Source organism: Garra rufa, chromosome 4, assembly GCF_049309525.1.
Source record: "Garra rufa chromosome 4, GarRuf1.0, whole genome shotgun sequence".
In the NCBI taxonomy this organism is placed as follows: domain Eukaryota; kingdom Metazoa; phylum Chordata; class Actinopteri; order Cypriniformes; family Cyprinidae; genus Garra; species Garra rufa.
Genome location: NC_133364.1, coordinates 19,638,717 through 19,656,974, shown reverse-complemented (window position 1 = coordinate 19,656,974; position 18,258 = coordinate 19,638,717). Strand labels below are relative to the sequence as shown.

At 36.2% G+C, this 18,258-nt stretch overlaps 1 protein-coding gene across 4 annotated transcripts in view; it reads left to right on the top strand.

Moving 5' to 3' along the window:
- The window catches only part of anks1b (ankyrin repeat and sterile alpha motif domain containing 1B), a 258,420-nt gene that overhangs the window by 125,236 nt on the left and 114,926 nt on the right, over nucleotides 1-18,258 (top strand). For all 4 annotated transcript variants that reach the window (XM_073838818.1, XM_073838817.1, XM_073838816.1 and 1 more), the window contains one exon: nucleotides 7,390-7,526. In XM_073838818.1, coding sequence (XP_073694919.1) covers nucleotides 7,390-7,526 — 137 coding nt within the window. The remainder of the gene's footprint in view (nucleotides 1-7,389; nucleotides 7,527-18,258) is intronic.

Sequence of the window (18,258 nt, the reverse complement as noted above, 5' to 3'; positions counted from 1 at the left end):
AATGATCAATTATTTATATACTTTTTTATATACTTTTTTTATATACTGATCATTTCGCTAGATAAGACACTTCTTCCTCACCTGGGATCATTTAGAGCCCTTTGAAGCTGCATTTAAAGTGCCCCTATTATGCCTTTTCAAATATGATATTTCATGTAGTGTGTCATGTAGCTGTATGTGAACATAAACTATCTGCAAAGTTGTGACGCCGACAGTGCACTATAAATGAAGTTTTTGTCTACCAAAAAAAGAGTCGGCTCACATTCGCCTAAACGAGTCGTCAGCAATTCGAATCTTTTTTCTGTAACGGCCATACGTCACGAGCTATACATTTGCATAATGTCCGCCCACGTTCAATTTCGCGAACAACTTGCCCGCCCACAAACAGTAGGCCTACCATTTTCACGTGGATTAACGTTACATCATGTCAAGAAGACGCCCTGCGCTGTGAGAGTGAATTTGTTTTATATGCCCTTCCGAAAGATGAAACTACCAAGAATGAGTGGTTAACATTAATTTTTTCAACACCTCAGCAGTCCAATGCCAATCTTGTGTTGTGTTCGCGTCATTTTACTGATGACTGTTTTTCCAATCTTGGGGAGTAACGTTACAACGCGAGATTCACCAAACGCTTGGTTTTAAAAAATGGATCAGTGCCCAGTTTATTTGGACCGGCTTGCTCCTCTGAACTTCTACCTGTAAGTATGATTAATAATTGATGATTGTATTTTCTAGCGATCGTTCAAAATACGTCTTTGTGTACGTTATGGTGTGTAACAACCCCGCACATGTCTTGGTAAGCGGCTAACTTGCGTTTCTGTAGTTCTGTTGTTCAGCTGTGAGTGCAATGTAGTCTAAAAATTGTGATTGATGCAGCTTGACTGTCTGTCTGCCTTATTAGTTTAAGTAATGATAATGATAAACGATGGCTTAACGCAGTGTTATGGGTTGTAGGCTACGTTACAGTGTTGAAGTTCACAACGTAGAGGTGTGCCCGGTTCGCTTTCAAAAGCAAATTTCAAGCACTTTCCACAGTTATAATATGACACCCACTGAGAAACGTCCTGCTCCAGTCGTGCTTGCAAAACAGTTTCTTGTCGATGTGCCACTTCAACCGTTTCATCGTCAGACTCCGGCTCGAATTGATAGGGTAAAATCGAGGCTATCTTTTCTATGCATTGACAGGTCTCCACAGCTGTCATTCAGTTATGCCAATGGGCGTTTCGTTTTGCGCTGAAGCGGTAGACCAATCCAAAAGGACTGCACCATCTGACCAATCACAGCGGTGAGGGCTCACGGAAAGGAGGGGTTTAGAGAGACTGATTCTTCGAACTGCTTCACACGAGTCGTTTACGAATCATTTAGAAACGGGGTAAAATTAAATCTAATTTTTGAGAAAACTAAAGTGTTTTTTGAACTTGCATACATGTAAACCTGTTTTAAGAGACTATTACAACAATATTAACTACCTTAAACATGGCATAATAGGGGCACTTTAAACTGCATTTTGTAAGTTCAAACTCGGGGGCACCATAGAAGTCCATTATATTGACAGTAATACTGATATTTTTTCCTCAAAAAAATAATTTCTTTTACGACTAAAGAAAGAAAGACATGAAATTCTTGGATGACAAGGGGGTGAGTAAGTTATCTGTACATTTTTGTTCTGAAAGTGAACTTCTCTTTTAAATCCTTTCTGACCACTGCTGAACACTGTACATCCATTCGCTGTAATTTGCATGCATGTCTATTACTGAATGCTGGAAAGTATTTACAATAACAATATTTCATAACAGCTCCACCACAGTGAGTGGGAGCTGTTAAGAACAAAAAGAAGAAAGAGAAGAAAAGCATGTAAACAATTTAAATGGGTCATTATTATGACAGCAACGGGTGTGCAATACAATTACACATTATATACAATTATATGCATAACAATATTGCATATAGTTATATACTACAAACTGTAGTGCATCCATTTTGTAACAGGAGATGTAAATAATCAAATAATAAACAGGTATATATAATAAAATATACTTGGAATAGTAAGAATAAATGTTACATAATAAGTAATAAGTATTATTTAAAATGTAATTTTACACAATAATAAGAATACATTTGTAAATAAAATAAATTGTATTTGCAGCAGACAATCATGCAACTGTCCACATGAGCAGCACGTTCCTGGGTTGGTAGGATTACAGAAACTCTTCTCCACAGTTTTATCACTGAGGTGCCATTTTATTTTTATGGACGTCTACATGAGAAACAATTGCCATATGAATAGGGCTAAAAAATAGTTTTTTTTTTTTTTTTTTTTAAGCTGAAAGAAATAGATAAAAAAAAAAGGAATGGAAAACAGAACAGAAATTTTTCGTTTTCTTTCCATTTGGGGATATCTCCAAAGTGAGGTTTTGTCAGATTAGTCATTTTTGGTGACTGTTTTGTCCCTGTTGTATAACTAAGTAAATGTACAGTATGTGTATGCTTGGATTTGATGTGTTTTATTGCCTAATTATGTGCTTGTTTACTGTGAATACAGGGGAAAATGATGCTTTCGCTTAAAGTCTCTAGTGTTTTGACTATGGCAGATCTTGTTGCTCATCTCCTGCCTTTTAGTTGGCAATCAACTGATTTGAAAAACAGAAGGAAAGGAAAATGAGGAGGGTGTTGAATAAATGAATGCAGCTTGGATTTGTCTCTGGTTTTGTCCGCATGGATGCTGTAGGGCTTGGTAGTCACTCGTTTAGAGCTAATGTAATCATGCCATACTGTTTTCTGCATTCCTTCATGCAGGACTGGAGAAACAGAGATTGCACCTAAAGGGATGGAGTTACCGTTTCTGAACAGCTTGGCTTTCACACAGTATGAGCTGTGTGTGATTGATAGGAAGGGTTTTTCTCAGTAATTTGGTGGAGGAGTCAGATGTAACCCACCCTTCACCTCGTTCTACTCTCTTTCTTTCTCTTTTCTTCTTTTTTTTATCCCTCATTCACAGAGAGTGATCCCACTCTAGGGAAATCTGCTCAGACGATAATGCGATCCCACTCCTACACTGCAGTGTGTGTGTGAATGTATATACAGTACATGTGCTATTTTCAGATTACGTGTCTTGAAACCAACACACACACACACACACACACACACACACACACACACACACTTACAGTGTGTTGTGTGTGCTGATCTGAGGGATGAGATCTTGTTACTGACATTGTTAATTATAATTGTATGTTATTGTTGATAGTATTGTTCTCACAGGTTTCAGAACAATACAACAGAAGTTGCAACTGTGTAAAAGTGCAATCGTGGTACCATGGTACTGTAATGGTGTCAGATGGTTAAAACCATTGAGTTTTGATTTATATGCTACTGAAAGACTGCAATATTCCTGCATCAGGGTTTTTCTAACGTAATTCAAGAAAGGTATGTAACAATGCTGGTGCCATATGGTATGATAACAATTTTGGTGCTTTTTGGTATTGCCATCTGTCACCAGTATACAAACAACATCTTGAAACTGCTTGTGTCAGTTGGAGTTTGTTGGTAGGCCTATTTGTTGGTGTTGGTTGGAGTTTATTGGTATCTGATGAAGTTTGTTGGTTTTGGTTGGAGTTTATTGGTATCTGATGGAGTTTGTTGGTGTTGGTTGGAGTTTATTGGTATCTGATGAAGTTTGTTGGTTTTGGTTGGAGTTTATTGGTATCTGATGGAGTTTGTTGGTGTTGGTTGGAGTGAATTGGTATCTGATGAAGTTTGTTGGTGTTGGTTGGAGTTTATTGGTATCTGATGAAGTTTTTTGGTTTTGGTTGGAGTGTATTGGTATCTGATGAAGTTTGTTGGTGTTGGTTGGAGTTTATTGGTATCTGATGAAGTTTGTTGGTTTTGGTTGGAGTGTATTGGTATCTGATGGAGTTTGTTGGTGTTGGTTGGAGTTTATTGGTATCTAATGAAGTTTGTTGGTGTTGGTTAGAGTTTATTGGTATCTGATGAAGTTTGTTGGTGTTGGTTGGAGTTTATTGGTATCTGATGAAGTTTGTTGGTGTTGGTTAGAGTTTATTGGTATCTGATGAAGTTTGTTGGTGTTGGTTGGAGTTTATTGGTATCTGATGAAGTTTGTTGGTGTTGGTTGGAGTTTATTGGTATCTGATGAAGTTTGTTGGTGTTGGTTGGAGTGAATTGGTATCTGATGAAGTTTGTTGGTGTTGGTTGGAGTTTATTGGTATCTGATGAAGTTTGTTGGTGTTGGTTGGAGTTTATTGGTATCTGATGAAGTTTGTTGGTTTTGGTTGGAGTTTATTGGTATCTGATGGAGTTTGTTGGTGTTGGTTGGAGTTTATTGGTATCTAATGAAGTTTGTTGGTGTTGGTTAGAGTTTATTGGTATCTGATGAAGTTTGTTGGTGTTGGTTGGAGTTTATTGGTATCTGATGGAGTTTGTTGGTGTTGGTTGGAGTTTATTGGTATCTGATGAAGTTTGTTGGTGTTGGTTGGAGTTTATTGGTATCTGATGAAGTTTGTTGGTGTTGGTTGGAGTTTATTGTATCTGATGGAGTTTGTTGGTGTTGGTTGGAGTGAATTGGTATCTGATGAAGTTTGTTGGTGTTGGTTGGAGTTTATTGGTATCTGATGAAGTTTGTTGGTGTTGGTTGGAGTTTATTGGTATCTGATGAAGTTTGTTGGTGTTGGTTGGAGTTTATTGGTATCTAATGAAGTTTGTTGGTGTTGGTTAGAGTTTATTGGTATCTGATGAAGTTTGTTGGTGTTGGTTGGAGTTTATTGGTATCTGATGGAGTTTGTTGGTGTTGGTTGGAGTTTATTGGTATCTGATGAAGTTTGTTGGTGTTGGTTAGAGTTTATTGGTATCTGATGAAGTTTGTTGGTGTTGGTTGGAGTTTATTGGTATCTGATGAAGTTTGTTGGTGTTGGTTAGAGTTTATTGGTATCTGATGAAGTTTGTTGGTGTTGGTTGGAGTTTATTGGTATCTGATGAAGTTTGTTGGTGTTGGTTAGAGTTTATTGGTATCTGATGAAGTTTGTTGGTGTTGGTTGGAGTTTATTGGTATCTGATGAAGTTTGTTGGTGTTGGTTGGAGTTTATTGGTATCTGATGAAGTTTGTTGGTGTTGGTTGGAGTTTATTGGTATCTGATGAAGTTTGTTGGTGTTGGTTGGAGTTTATTGGTATCTGATGAAGTTTGTTGGTGTTGGTTGGAGTTTATTGGTATCTGATGAAGTTTGTTGGTGTTGGTTGGAGTTTATTGGTATCTGATGAAGTTTGTTGGTGTTGGTTGGAGTTTATTGGTATCTGATGAAGTTTGTTGGTGTTGGTTGGAGTTTATTGGTATCTGATGGAGTTTGTTGGTGTTGGTTGGAGTTTATTGGTATCTGATGGAGTTTGTTGGTGTTGGTTGGAGTGAATTGGTATCTGATGGAGTTTGTTGGTGTTGGTTGGAGTGAATTGGTATCTGATGGAGTTTGTTCATGTTTGTTTGTGTTAGTTGGAGTTTGTTGGTTTTTAATGGAGCTTGTTAGAGTTTGTTTCTGTTTGTGTCGGTTATTGTTTGTTGGTCTGTGGTGTTGTTTGGAGTTTATTGCTGTCTGATGAAGTGTTTTTGTTGGAGTTTGTTGATGTTTATGGGTATCTGGTGGAGTTTGTTGGTGTCGTGATGGAGTTTGTTGGGGTTGGTAGGAGTTTATTGGTATCTGATATAGTTTGTTGGTGTCTGATGGAGTTTTTGGTGTTTATTAGTTTCTGACAGAGTTTGTTGATTGGAATTTTATTGGGATCTGATGGAATTTGTTGACATTTATTGGTGTCTGATTGAGTTTGTTGGTGTTTATTGGTATCTGATTGAGTTTGTTGGTGTTTATTGGTACCTGATGGAGTTTTTTGGTGTTGGTTGGAGTTTGTTTTGTTTGTTTGTGATAGTTGGAGTTTGTTGGTTTTTAATGGAGCTTGTTAGAGTTTGTTTCTGTTTGTGTCGGTTATAGTTTGTTGGTCTGTGGTGTTGTTTGGAGTTTATTGCTGTCTGATGGAGTGTTTTTTTTGGAGTTTGTTGGTGTTTATTGGTATCTGATGGAGTTTGTTCATGTTTGTTTGTGTTAATTGGAGTTTGTTGGTTTTTAATGTAGCTTGTTAGAGTTTGTCTCTGTTTGTGTTGGTAAGAGTTTGTTAGTCTGTGGTGTTGTTTAGAGTTTATTGCTGTCTGATGGAGTTTGCTGGTATCTGTTGTAGTTTGTTATTTTTATGGGTATCTGATGGAGTTTGTTGGTCTCTGATGGAGTTTTTTGGTGTTTATTGGCATCTGACAGAGTTTGTTGGTGTTGGTTGGAATTTTATTGGTGTCTGATGGATTTGGTTGGTGTTTATTGGTATCTAATGGAGCTTGTTGGTTGGACTTTATTGGCATCTGATGGAGTTTGTTTGATGTTTGTTGATGTTTATTGGTGTCTGATAGAGTTTGTTGGAGCTTGTTGGTGTTTTTTGTGTTTGTGTCGGTTAGAGTTTGTTGGTCTTTGGTGTTGATTGTGTTTAATGCTATCTGATGGAGTTTGTTGGTGTCTTAATGGAGTTTGTTGGTGTTGGTAGGAGTTTATTGCTATCTGATGGAGTTTGTTGTCATTTGTTGGTGTTGGTTGGAACTTGTTGGTGTTTGGTTGTGTTTGATGGAGTTTGTTGGTGTTTGTGTAGGTTGGAGTTTGTTGATGTTTAATGGAGCTTGTTAGAGATCTGTTGGAGATTGTTGGTGTCTGTTAGAGTTTGTTGGTATTTGTTGGTGTTGGTTGGAGTTTGTTAGTGTTTGATAGAGTTTGTTGGAGTTTTTTAGTCAGTATGAATTGGACTTATGGAGCACACATACATAACAATGTAAGAGCAATTTTTTTGTTTTTACAAATAAGGGAAGAGTTGAAATTATTTTCTGTAGCAACTGACACTGACAAAAGCTGACATAGTTGACACAACCTGAATATTAGAGCAAAATATGCTAAAAACAAAAACCCAATTTAGAATAAAACAACAAGGTGCTTCACCTCTGTGTGTGTCACACAATGGCTTTCAGATAGTTAAAGATATTGGTGCAAAAGCACTGCGTTAAATGCTCAGTGTTCAGCTGTTTCATTAGCATTGAAGACACATAGGTCTCCTTCAGAGTCTTTTCCAGCTATTGCTGGAAGTGCTTTCATTGAATTTCTGCATCATTTAATTTCTTTCCAAAAGCCCTTTTGCTTCCCAAAAGGAGCACTTTATGCCAGTGACTCTTTAAAATCAATGACGGGAATACATTTGTCTGCTCAATTCTGTCCTTCAGGCTCATTGTTTTTAATGTATGAATCATGTGGTTTTAATTTCAGTCTATCTCAATCTCTTTGTATTTTGTCTTTCTGAAGGCCACTTCTCACATGTGTCGGTCAGTGATGCAGAGCGAGGTAACCATGGTGACGACTCTACAGGCCTGACTCCTGACTGCTCGCCTCCTTCACCTGATACGGCCCTGAGGAACATCGAGAGAGTCATCCGCCCCCAGGTACACACACACACACACACACACACACACACACACACACACACACACACACACACACATACAGGAACACACAAGCACACAGAGTCTATTATGTTGTTCTGCTCTCAAGGTTAATGGTGCTCTTTTAGATAAAACATAGTCTGGCTGTAACTATCGCAGCATCTGTGTGTGGGAGTCACACACACACACACACACACACACAAACACACACACACAGAGCAGTACTGTCTTACATCTACGCTAAGATACTGAGCATTCTTCATCTTAATTATACGGCTATTATAAATATGCACATGCCCGACAGGCGGATTCTCTTCATGCTTTGATATGCAATTGTCCCAAGCCACTCTCATTTTCGCTCTTTCTTCAAACTTAAGGGTTTTTATTTGATTAGCATCAGTTGTAGTATAGTAAGATCAAGCTTTATCTTCCCAAAAAGTGTCCAGACAATTAAAAAGACATGCCTAAAAGTGTATGAAAATGATTGCATTATCAAACCAAGGCATTTATTGAAAAATAACAATTACAGAAGCTCACAAAGCAAAATATTTATAAAAAAATGAATTAAATTAATTATATTCATGATTAATTATTATTAATTTCTCTGAATTGCGAGTTTATATCTCACAATTGCAAGTTTATATTATGCAATTGTGACTTTATTTCTCAAAATTGCAAGTTTATATCTTGCAATTCTGACTTTATAACTCACTGTTGCAAGTTTATATCATGCAATTGCGACTTTCTCAGAATTGCAAATTTATATCACGTAATTCTGAGAGAAAAAAAGTCAGAATTGTGAGATAACAAGTTGCAATAACCTTTTTTATTTTTTATTTAGTTGCAGAAATGGGCTTCCATAGATTACAGATGCTACTTGGTTAGATATTATATCTAATGCACATGACATACGTTTGTAACTGTGGCTTAGGTTATTTGTTTGAGGCCACTGTATATGATGTTGTCTCTTTTCTGCAAGGTCTCTTTCTCTCTGTTGGTTTCCTGCTCTCTGTTTGTGACTTGTTCTCTTAGAAGAGTGTGAATGGGCCCTTTTTTCGTCCCCGACTGAGTGCTCAGTGCATCCTATCAGAGTCATGTTTGTCCTCTTTTCAGTCGACCACAATCCCTCGTTTATCTGCGCTGGCCCTCTTTCGGGCCGTGTTGCTTGCATGCTGAGAACCCACTGGATTAGAAAGAAACACAACTGTGCATGTTCTCCCCCACTGTCTCCAACAACAAACTCCACAATGCCCCAGTCGGGCACATGACGTGTGCAGTGCGCTTTCCTAAAGGTTGATTTAGTTTTTTTCCATTTCAAACTGTGCTTTAGTGCTGCTAAGTGCAGTCTGGTGGTAAATAAGTCACTTGTGACTCTCTTGCTTATTTTGTAATTTCAGATTAAATCTTTTATGCAAAAAATAATGCTAATCTACAACCAGCTGGTCATTGTCGCAAAATAGAGCCTGCCGCCAAGTTATGCATGCAAATGAACCAGATGAAATCTGATTTCCAACTAAATGTGGGTTATAAAACCTGTTGCGCTACATGGCATCAGAACGCTGCATGTGTGACACAGCAGTGTATTAGTGGTAGCTAAATCATCACACAGCACTCATGATCACTGAAGTGGGCTTCCATCAGAGCTGACGAGGGCTCCGGCACACTGATGGGCCAATTCAGCTCCTCATTTGCTTGAAGCACAAGCGGAGAGGAGTCTAGTCACGTCTGTTAATCATAAGCTCTAAGGCCCATCCAGGTGTGCCTCTGGTTCCCCTGGGAGAAAGGAAGAGGCTGATGAGGGATCATTTACCTCTAGCTGCATTTAAATCTCAACATAAGACAGCATTGATGAAGTCTCTGTTCATAAGGAGACGTAACCCAGGGGTTAATAGCCTGGGCTGGTAGCTGAAAAGTTGTGAGTTCAAACCCCGAAAGAGCTGGTTTTTGAGCTGCTGTGATTCAGCAAGAAACTTAAGCTCAGGTTACTTCAGGGAGATCTTCACTTTAATTTAAAATTGAGCTGCTCCTGTGATGACTTTGTGTAATTAAGCTGTGATTAAACTGGTCCTAATAATGTGGTGTATATTCTATTCTATTCTGTTCTGTTCTATTCTATTCTATTCTATTCTATTCTATTCTATTCTATTCTATTCTATTCTATTCTATTAATTTCTGTTTAAAAAACTAGTGAGCTGCCTACATAGACAGCATTGAACTTAAAAAAACAATGTAATATAGAATAGAATAGAATGTCTTAATACTGAATGTCTTAAGACTGTCATGCAGTCCTAAGACATTCTATTCTATTCTATTCTATTCTATTCTATTCTATTCTATTCTGTTCTATTCTGTTCTAAAGTTCTGTTTCAAAAACCTAGTGAGCTGCCTACATAGACAGCATTGAACTTAAAAAGCAATGTAATATAGAATAGAATAGAATGTCTTAATACTGAATGTCTTAAGACTGTCATGCATTCCTAAGACATTCTATTCTATTCTATTCTATTCTATATTACATGACATAAGGTCAGTTATAAAACCTTGTAAGCTAACTCCCTGGACAGCATTTTTGGCAGCATTGAAACACAGTCACAATGCAACTAGATATTCTATTCTATTCTATTCTATTCTATTCTATTCTATTCTATTCTATTCTATTCTATTCTATTCTATTCTATTCTATTCTATTCTATATTATGTGACATATAAGTTCTGTCCAAAACCTAATAAGCTGTCTATCTATTTCTATTCTATATATAAGTTATATTCTAGTCTATTCTATTCTATTTTATTCTATTCTATTCTAAATTACATGAAATATAAGTTATGTTCCAAAACCTAATGAGCTGCCTGTCTAGACAATTTTAGGCAGCATTGAAATACAAATAAATATTATATTCTATATGTAAGTTCTATTTCATTATATTATATTCTATTACATATTAGATTTAATATTTAAGTTCAGCTCTGAAACCTTGTAAGCTGCCTTCCCAGACAGCATTTTAGGCAGCATCAAAACCGTCTTAAGACAAATAGATATTTTATTCTATTCTATATGTAAATTTTGTTTTATAAACATAGTGTGTTGCCTACATAGACAGCATTTTTAGGCAGCGTAGACATGCAGTTTTAAGACAGACATTCTATTCTGTATTACATGACATATAAGTTAAGTTCTAAAACCTTGTAAGCTACCTTCCTTAACAGCATTTTAGGCAGCATCGAAACAGTCTAAAGACAAATTGATATTCTATTCTATTCTATTCTATTCTATTCTATTCTATTCTATTTATAAATTCTGTTTCAAAAACCTAGTGGGCTGCCCACATAGACAGCATTTTTAGGCAGCATAGACATGCAGTCTTAAGACAAATAGACATTCTATTGTATTCTATTCTACTCTATTCTATATTACATGACATTTAAGTTCAGTTCTAAAATCTTCCAAGCTACCTCTGTTCTATTCTATTTTATTCTATTCTGTTCTATTCTATTCTATTCTATTCAATGCCATATAAGTTCAGTTCTAAAATCTTCCAAGCTACCTCCCTAAACAGCATTTTAGGCAGCATCAAAACACAGGCACAAGGCAAATAGATATTCTATTCTATTCTATTCTATTCTATTCTATTCTATTCTATTCTATTCTATTCTATATTACACGAAATATAAATTCTGTTCTAAAACCTAATGAGCTGCCTATCTAGACATAATTTTAGGCAGCATCAAAACACAGTCGAAAGACAAATAGATATTCTACTCTGTTCTATTCTATTCTATTCTACTCTGTTCTATTCTATTCTATATATAAGTTCTGATTAAAAAATTAGTGAGCTGCCAACATAGACAACATTTTTAGGCAGCATCAAAACACAGTCACAAGGCAAATAGATATTCTATTCTATTCTATTCTATTCTATTCTATTCTATTCTATTCTATTCTATTCTATTCTATTCTATTCTATTCTATTCTTCATACCATTACAAATATAAGTTCTTTTCCACTACCTGCCTGCCTAAACAGGATTGTTAGGCAGCATTTTCACTGGCACACATTCATAAGACAATTAGACATTCTATTCTATTTTATTCTATTCTACCTAATGACTGCATAATTATGATACATGCTTTTAATCAAAATCGAGGCCACAATTAATCAAAAAGCATTTGTGATGAACTCTCCCAGAAAGCTTAGTAACAATCTAAGTGAACAATAAAACATTTAAGATTTATACCATTTAATCCAAAACAGAAACATATAATTCAACATTTGTGTCTGCTATGTATGTAGTTTATGCTTGTGATCAGGGTTTTGATTAGTTAGACTTGCAACATGTTAACTGAAATGTTTTGATTCCAGTAGAGTTTGCAACAATCCTTAAGCATTATAATATAAATAATTTTGAATGTGGGTCACTTATGAGGTTCCATTTTGATTAAGATGCTGCCTTAGAAGGTAGCTGTCAGCAGACAAGAGGGTCTTGGAGCAGAGCTGTAGCGCATTATTTGAAAATGTGGTTTTGGACACTACAACAATTGTTTTACCTGATTGAATCTCTGTTTAACAAGGCTTTCTGGTCAAGAATTGATTCTTGATCTGCATCTGCCTGGCAGAGGACAATGCATAATTAAATTTGTTAAAAATGTAATTAACCTTTATAGAAAAGCAGAGTGACACAGTGAAATGTGTTCTTTTGTGCACATAAATGTGGACAGTAGGAGCTCTTGACCTGTAGTGTGGACAGAAATCCTCTTGATGCTTTATCAGCTATGTTCACACATGCACACACATAAACACTAAAGACAGCGTGACCTTATTCTCAAGTGTGTGCTTTCTCACTCAGGTTGCATGGAAAAGAGAAACAAAATATAAACCTGTCATAACCGGTTAAAGCTTATTCAATCAACTTAAATGCAAATTTAGTGACATTTGACTAAACTGATTTGAATAACCGTGCAAATATCTCTGATATTCAGAGCAACAAACAGAAAAATAACCACAAGAGGCCCTTTTTTATCTTCTTTATCTGGCTCAACAGGCTTATAGGTACATATTTTAGATGCTTTAGGTTGTGTGTGTATGTGTGTGTGTGGCACAGTTTATTTGTGTTGACGCCCAACTGTGATTAATTTAGCTGTAAGTGGTTCTGATAATCTTGTTGCCCTTTCTGACATTGCAAGATGCTGGTGATCATTTGATAATGGAACCTTCTCTCTGTTTTTAAATAAATACACAGATTCTGGTTGTATTGTGTAAATTTATGAACACAATGTACTCAGTTGTGGAAAAATGATGCACACTCAATTATGCAAGATCAAGTCTCTGAGCTAAAAGAAGTTCAGGCTGCATTTGAAACATGCGTCATTTTCAAAGACCTACAACTGACAGTGTTCATGTTAGTACTAAGCGTCTACATAGCTTTTGTCTATTTTAATGACAGACATTACTGTGAAAAAAAACGAATGTGGTAGAAGACATCAGTAGAAGAGTATATCAGCCTCTGATGAAAGAGATAGTCAAAGCTGTCAGAATGTCTTTTAATGTGAAGCACAGCCATTGGACTGAATTCACACAGTACAGAGGACCGACCTGCTAGTTTTCCCTCAAGTGTTGTGAAATTAAAATTCAAAATTGAAATTTGATGCCAGTGTGTTAGAGGAGCTGTGAAAGCAACCAACTTGCCGTCATTGGAAGAGATGGTTGGAGAGGGTCATGCCATCATGATGTGTCCTTTTCTACTTTTTACTGACCTTTGAAGTGTGTGTGGGTGTGTACTTGTGAGAGTTTAAATTAAGAAGTGTTTAATTGGCAGTGTGATCAAATGTGTGTGTGTTTACACTCACTAAAAATGAACTAAAAATGTAGCCCACACACACTCATCAGTGACCTTCTGGTACGTGTCTTCTGTTGAAATCTTCCCGAAGGCTCTCAAAGCCCTGTGGTCATAACATATTCTCCATTTTCTCTTTAATAGCAGTTCAGGAATAAAAGATAATTTCATGCGCCCAGCTGGATGCTGAGAACCCCTTTGGCGATTAAACTGTAACACCGCTGATGAAATGGTGACAAGCTAAATGATGCAGATTGCATATTTCATGCCCTCGGCCCCTTGAGTTTTTTGAAGTTTGTCATGCTAATGATGCTAATATCATGTAATTCTTTGTGTGTGATACAAACAAACACAGCGTGAAGCACAAGCTACAGTATTCTCCTTACCTTTTCTTTCTTGTGTATTTTCTTTCTTGAATACTTTCATGAATATTTAATTCATGTCTTGCTCTCTAGTCTCTATTTATTGCCTTTTAAAGGGATAGTTCACTCCAAAGTGAAAATTTTGTTTACTTTCTTTCTTCCATGCAAACCAAAAGAAGATGTTTAGCAGAATGTTCGTGCTGCTCTTTTCAGTATAATTAAAGTGAATGGTGACCAGGAACTGTCAAGATTTTTCTTATCGTTTAAGGCCTCCCCTGAGCCCATTGATTTTTAAAGGTGCCATATAATGCATTGAAACAATATTTTAAATTGTTCTCTGATATCTACATAGAAGGTATATGGCATAGGAAAGGGCAAAAATTCTCCAGAAACGGTTTTACAGGTCCATTTACAACCCTAGGATTTGTCCCTAGAATGAAATGCTCTGTTATTGCCTTATTTGGAAGGTCCGTGAATATTAATGAGGGACTCTGCTCTGATTGGCTGTTTCACAGAGCTGCTCATCTCAATAGCTTGCACATGGAGGAAATATATATTTAATTACGGAGCTCTAGCCGCTTTTAATATGCGGTTTATTGAATCTGCTGTTTTGAATCAGCGACATTTTACTCTCACTATTGTGATCGCATGTGCTCTGTGTAACGTTATACTGCAGTGACACAAGTACTTACCACACAAGTTTAGATGCTTGTCAGTGATACTCAGGATCTGTAAATCATTCGCCAATCATCAGCGCAGTCATTTCTCCGTCATTCACCATCATCAGCACAGTCATCTCTCTGTTTATGTGGTAAGTGAAATCTTATGTACTGCAATGTAACAGGCTACCACTAGCATTAAGCTAACCATGTCCCTTCAGTGGCTCGCCTTATTTTACTGATGTACTGACGTTAATGATGATTGGGCGATGCAAATGTTGGGGGCATAACTATTAACGCTCCCGGGGCTATTGCATAATAGTCTGTGTTATGTTGGAATTGACCTATTTTTCAGTGGTCTTTTGCAAACACCAGATTTATATAAGAAGGAGGAAATGGTGGTGTTTGAGACTCATGGTATGTCATGTCCATACTGAACTGTTATTGTTTAACTATGCCAAGGTAAATTCAGTTTTCCATTCTATGGCACCTTTAAAGCGTGCAGTGGGTTTGTTGGGGGGTAATTGAAAATGAATGGGGGAAAATCATGCCTCCATCGCGATACGATTGGATATGACTGGCTACACCGTGTGCATAATTATTATAAGGCACGTTGATATTCTAATCATATATTTTTTTTCCCAGCACATTTGACCAGTTCCAAACCACATCAATCTTAATAACTACTATTCATTTTGTATTTAATTATTTATAAGTGATATTTAATTGTCCATGAAGGCTGGAAGTGAAAAACTCCTTATATTCAGGTGTGCAGAATTATTAGGCACGTTTTCATTTACAGATAAAATGAGCCAAAAAAGTGATTTAACTCCATTAAATGCCCATGAGAAGGATGCAATACTAATGCAATACTAGAATTTGCAAAGTTAAGACATGACCACTGGACAGCAAAACGCTCGTTGCGTCTGCATTGTCAGAAAAAAACAGGTGGAGAAGAAAAGATGCATGTTAATTGCAAAAAAAGTAAGAGTTAGGCCGTGTTCACACTTGGCGTCTTTTTTCACAAGAAAAAGTTGACTAGGGCGTTTTTTTAGTAAAAAAAAAAGCTGGCAGCGTTCTGTTACAAAAAGCAGCCGAGTGCGTCTTTTGTTGCTATAACAACAGCTGCAACAGTAGCGTAGTGCTGTGTGGTGAAGAAATGTCGAGAAAGAGCCTCTTTGTGATGTATATTACGATAGAGTTGTTTACTCATATCATACAACTCCTTGTGCTCCGAAACTAGTACGATAAGTTTATCTACCGGCAACTTCTCCGTTTTTTCTTGTTGTTTTTGTTGTTATGGAAACGATAGGTCCCGCTACTCACTAGTCATTGGTCAGCTGTCAAAAAAGCGCTTGACGTAGGGCGTTTTCTTAAAAAAAGTTCAACTTTTTTCAACTTAAAAAGACGCTCTGAGCTGCAAAAAAAGACGCCGGCGGTGGCGTTTAAAAAAAGCGCTAGGGCTTTTTTGAAAAGACGGTTTACTCCATAGGATTAGAATGTAAAACAGACGCTGGCAGTTTGAAAAAGGACGGCAAGTGTGAACACGGCCTTAAGGTTAAGAATTAGATATGAAACCATCAGGAACCATTTAGTCTCCAGCGCCACCGTTTTCCAGAACTGCAACCTACCTTGAGTCTCCAGAAGTGCAATGTGTCAGGTTCTCAGAGACTTTGCTTGGGCAAAAAATCTTAAAAAATGACCCTCAATTAATAAGAACAACATTCTGAAGTGTTGTGAAATACATGGAGACTGTTTTTTTATAGGCTTTATAGACAAATCAGTTGAGAGTGACTCTTGAAGGACCAGCACCACATCCTCTATCGCTAAATAAAAAAATAAAAAAACACAGCTGTTGATCATTCAGGTAACAACACAGTATTAAGAATTAAATGTATGTAAACTTTTGAACAGGGTCATTTTCATAAATTCAGCTATTATTTTTACTGTATGTAAACATCTTTTATGTGAAATATCTTATTCAGGTTAGTACTAAATAAAAAAGACATACATTTTGTATTATCTCTCTTATTTTGGTACATTAATTAACATTTTGCAGATTCTGCAAGGTAAACATTTGACCTCAACTGTATGTTGTTTGAAAAAGAGCAGCATGAAGGATCATTTAAGGATAAATGTGTTGTAATACCCTGCAGTCGGTTTGTTTTGTGCTTTGAGGCGTCTCATTTTGTAATGAACGGCAGCCCCTCTCTCTTTGCTGAGTGTGTTCCTGTTGCCTTTTTTTAGCAACAGGAACTCTATATTTGGTAATGTTGTTGTTATTGCGGTGCTCCTGTTCTTGCAGCTTTGCCTCCGTTGTCATGGAGACGGCAGTTGTATTGAAGTGAGTGAAAGTGTGTGTGTTTATGTGTGAGACGCGGGGCGAGCAAGAGGAATGTTGATAGAAGTGTTGCTCTACGCATCAAGGTTGTTCAACACCTCAATCTGTATCTTTATCTGGATGAATAAACTGCTTACGGCACTCAGTATTACTACCAGCCTTGAAAACAGGCTACGTTTTCATGTGAATTATTGGCTCACTTTAAAATTCACATCCACACCCTCTGTGGATCAGCTAGTGTTGTGACTTTACCTCTATAAAAGTGAATGTTTGTTATTGGATCACCCGAAACAAATCTTAATACAAGGCTATGTGTTCATCCAAAGTTGTGCAAAATTGAACTATTACATAAATGTTTGTGTATAAATCACCGCATAACAAGTCAAAGAGAACAAAATCATCACTTCCTGATAAACTGGCACTAAATATGACTAAGAAATGTAAGAGAAGCCACTGAATATAATAATTTTCATATATAATAAATTAGTTGTGCCTCAGAGCGAGCAGATGAAACGCAATAATGCCTGCTGTTTGGGAACGCAGTTGTGTAAGACAGTTCTAGTAGGCAATTATAGAGAAATACTTTGACGACAGACTTTACTTGGGCCTTTTTTAGAATGACCATAACAACATTTCAGATGCAGTTTCAATGAGATCGGTCCGCTGGTGATTTAAGTTATCCTTTCACATGACTTTTTTTTTGATGCGCATAGAGGAATTTATTAATTTAAAAAAACTATTTTTGACTTTTTGCGGATTAAGGGATTTATTTTTTCTGAAATTTGCCATTTCCGTCACTTGTTTCAAATGCATTATGTTAAAACACAGGGTGATGGAAACAAAGCTATACTATTTAAGAGCTCATGAAATATGACTAAGGGAGTGTCTTTAATATTTTGCAGCTTTGCAAACCTTGTTTTGATCAACTTTTAGGCCAAAAATGATATAGTAATAGTTTTTCTTTTTTATTACTATTATTTTATTTTATTTTATTATTTCTTTACACATCATTTCTAAAATAAAAAAATAAATAAAAAAGCTCTTCTTAACTTTTTTTTTACTAAGTCCCCATTGTTTTAAAGAATAATAATAAGTATTATTATTCTTTCTTTCTTTCTTTCTTTCTTTCTTTCTTTCTTTCTTTCTTTCTTTCTTTTTCATGATACATTTTGTGATTCTAGAATATCCAAGATTCTGATTCTATGTGTTCATTGATTTTAATTAGATTCGATTTTCTTTAATATATTTTGACAAGATTGTTGAGGACCCCTGAATGAGAACCACTGCATTACTGTAATATGAAAAAGCCTCAATAAAAATGAACTGTAGTGGAAACACTGTGTCTAGGCATAATGATTTATAAAAAAAAAAAAAAAAAAAAGGTATTAATAATATAATTTACTGTCAGGATATTTATTAAATATTGTAGTGTAAAACACTGCTGTTTAAAAGTTTGGGATCGGTAAATTATTTTATGTTTTTTTTTTTTTTTAAAGAAGTCACTTATGCTCATCGAAATTGCATTTATTTAATCAAAAT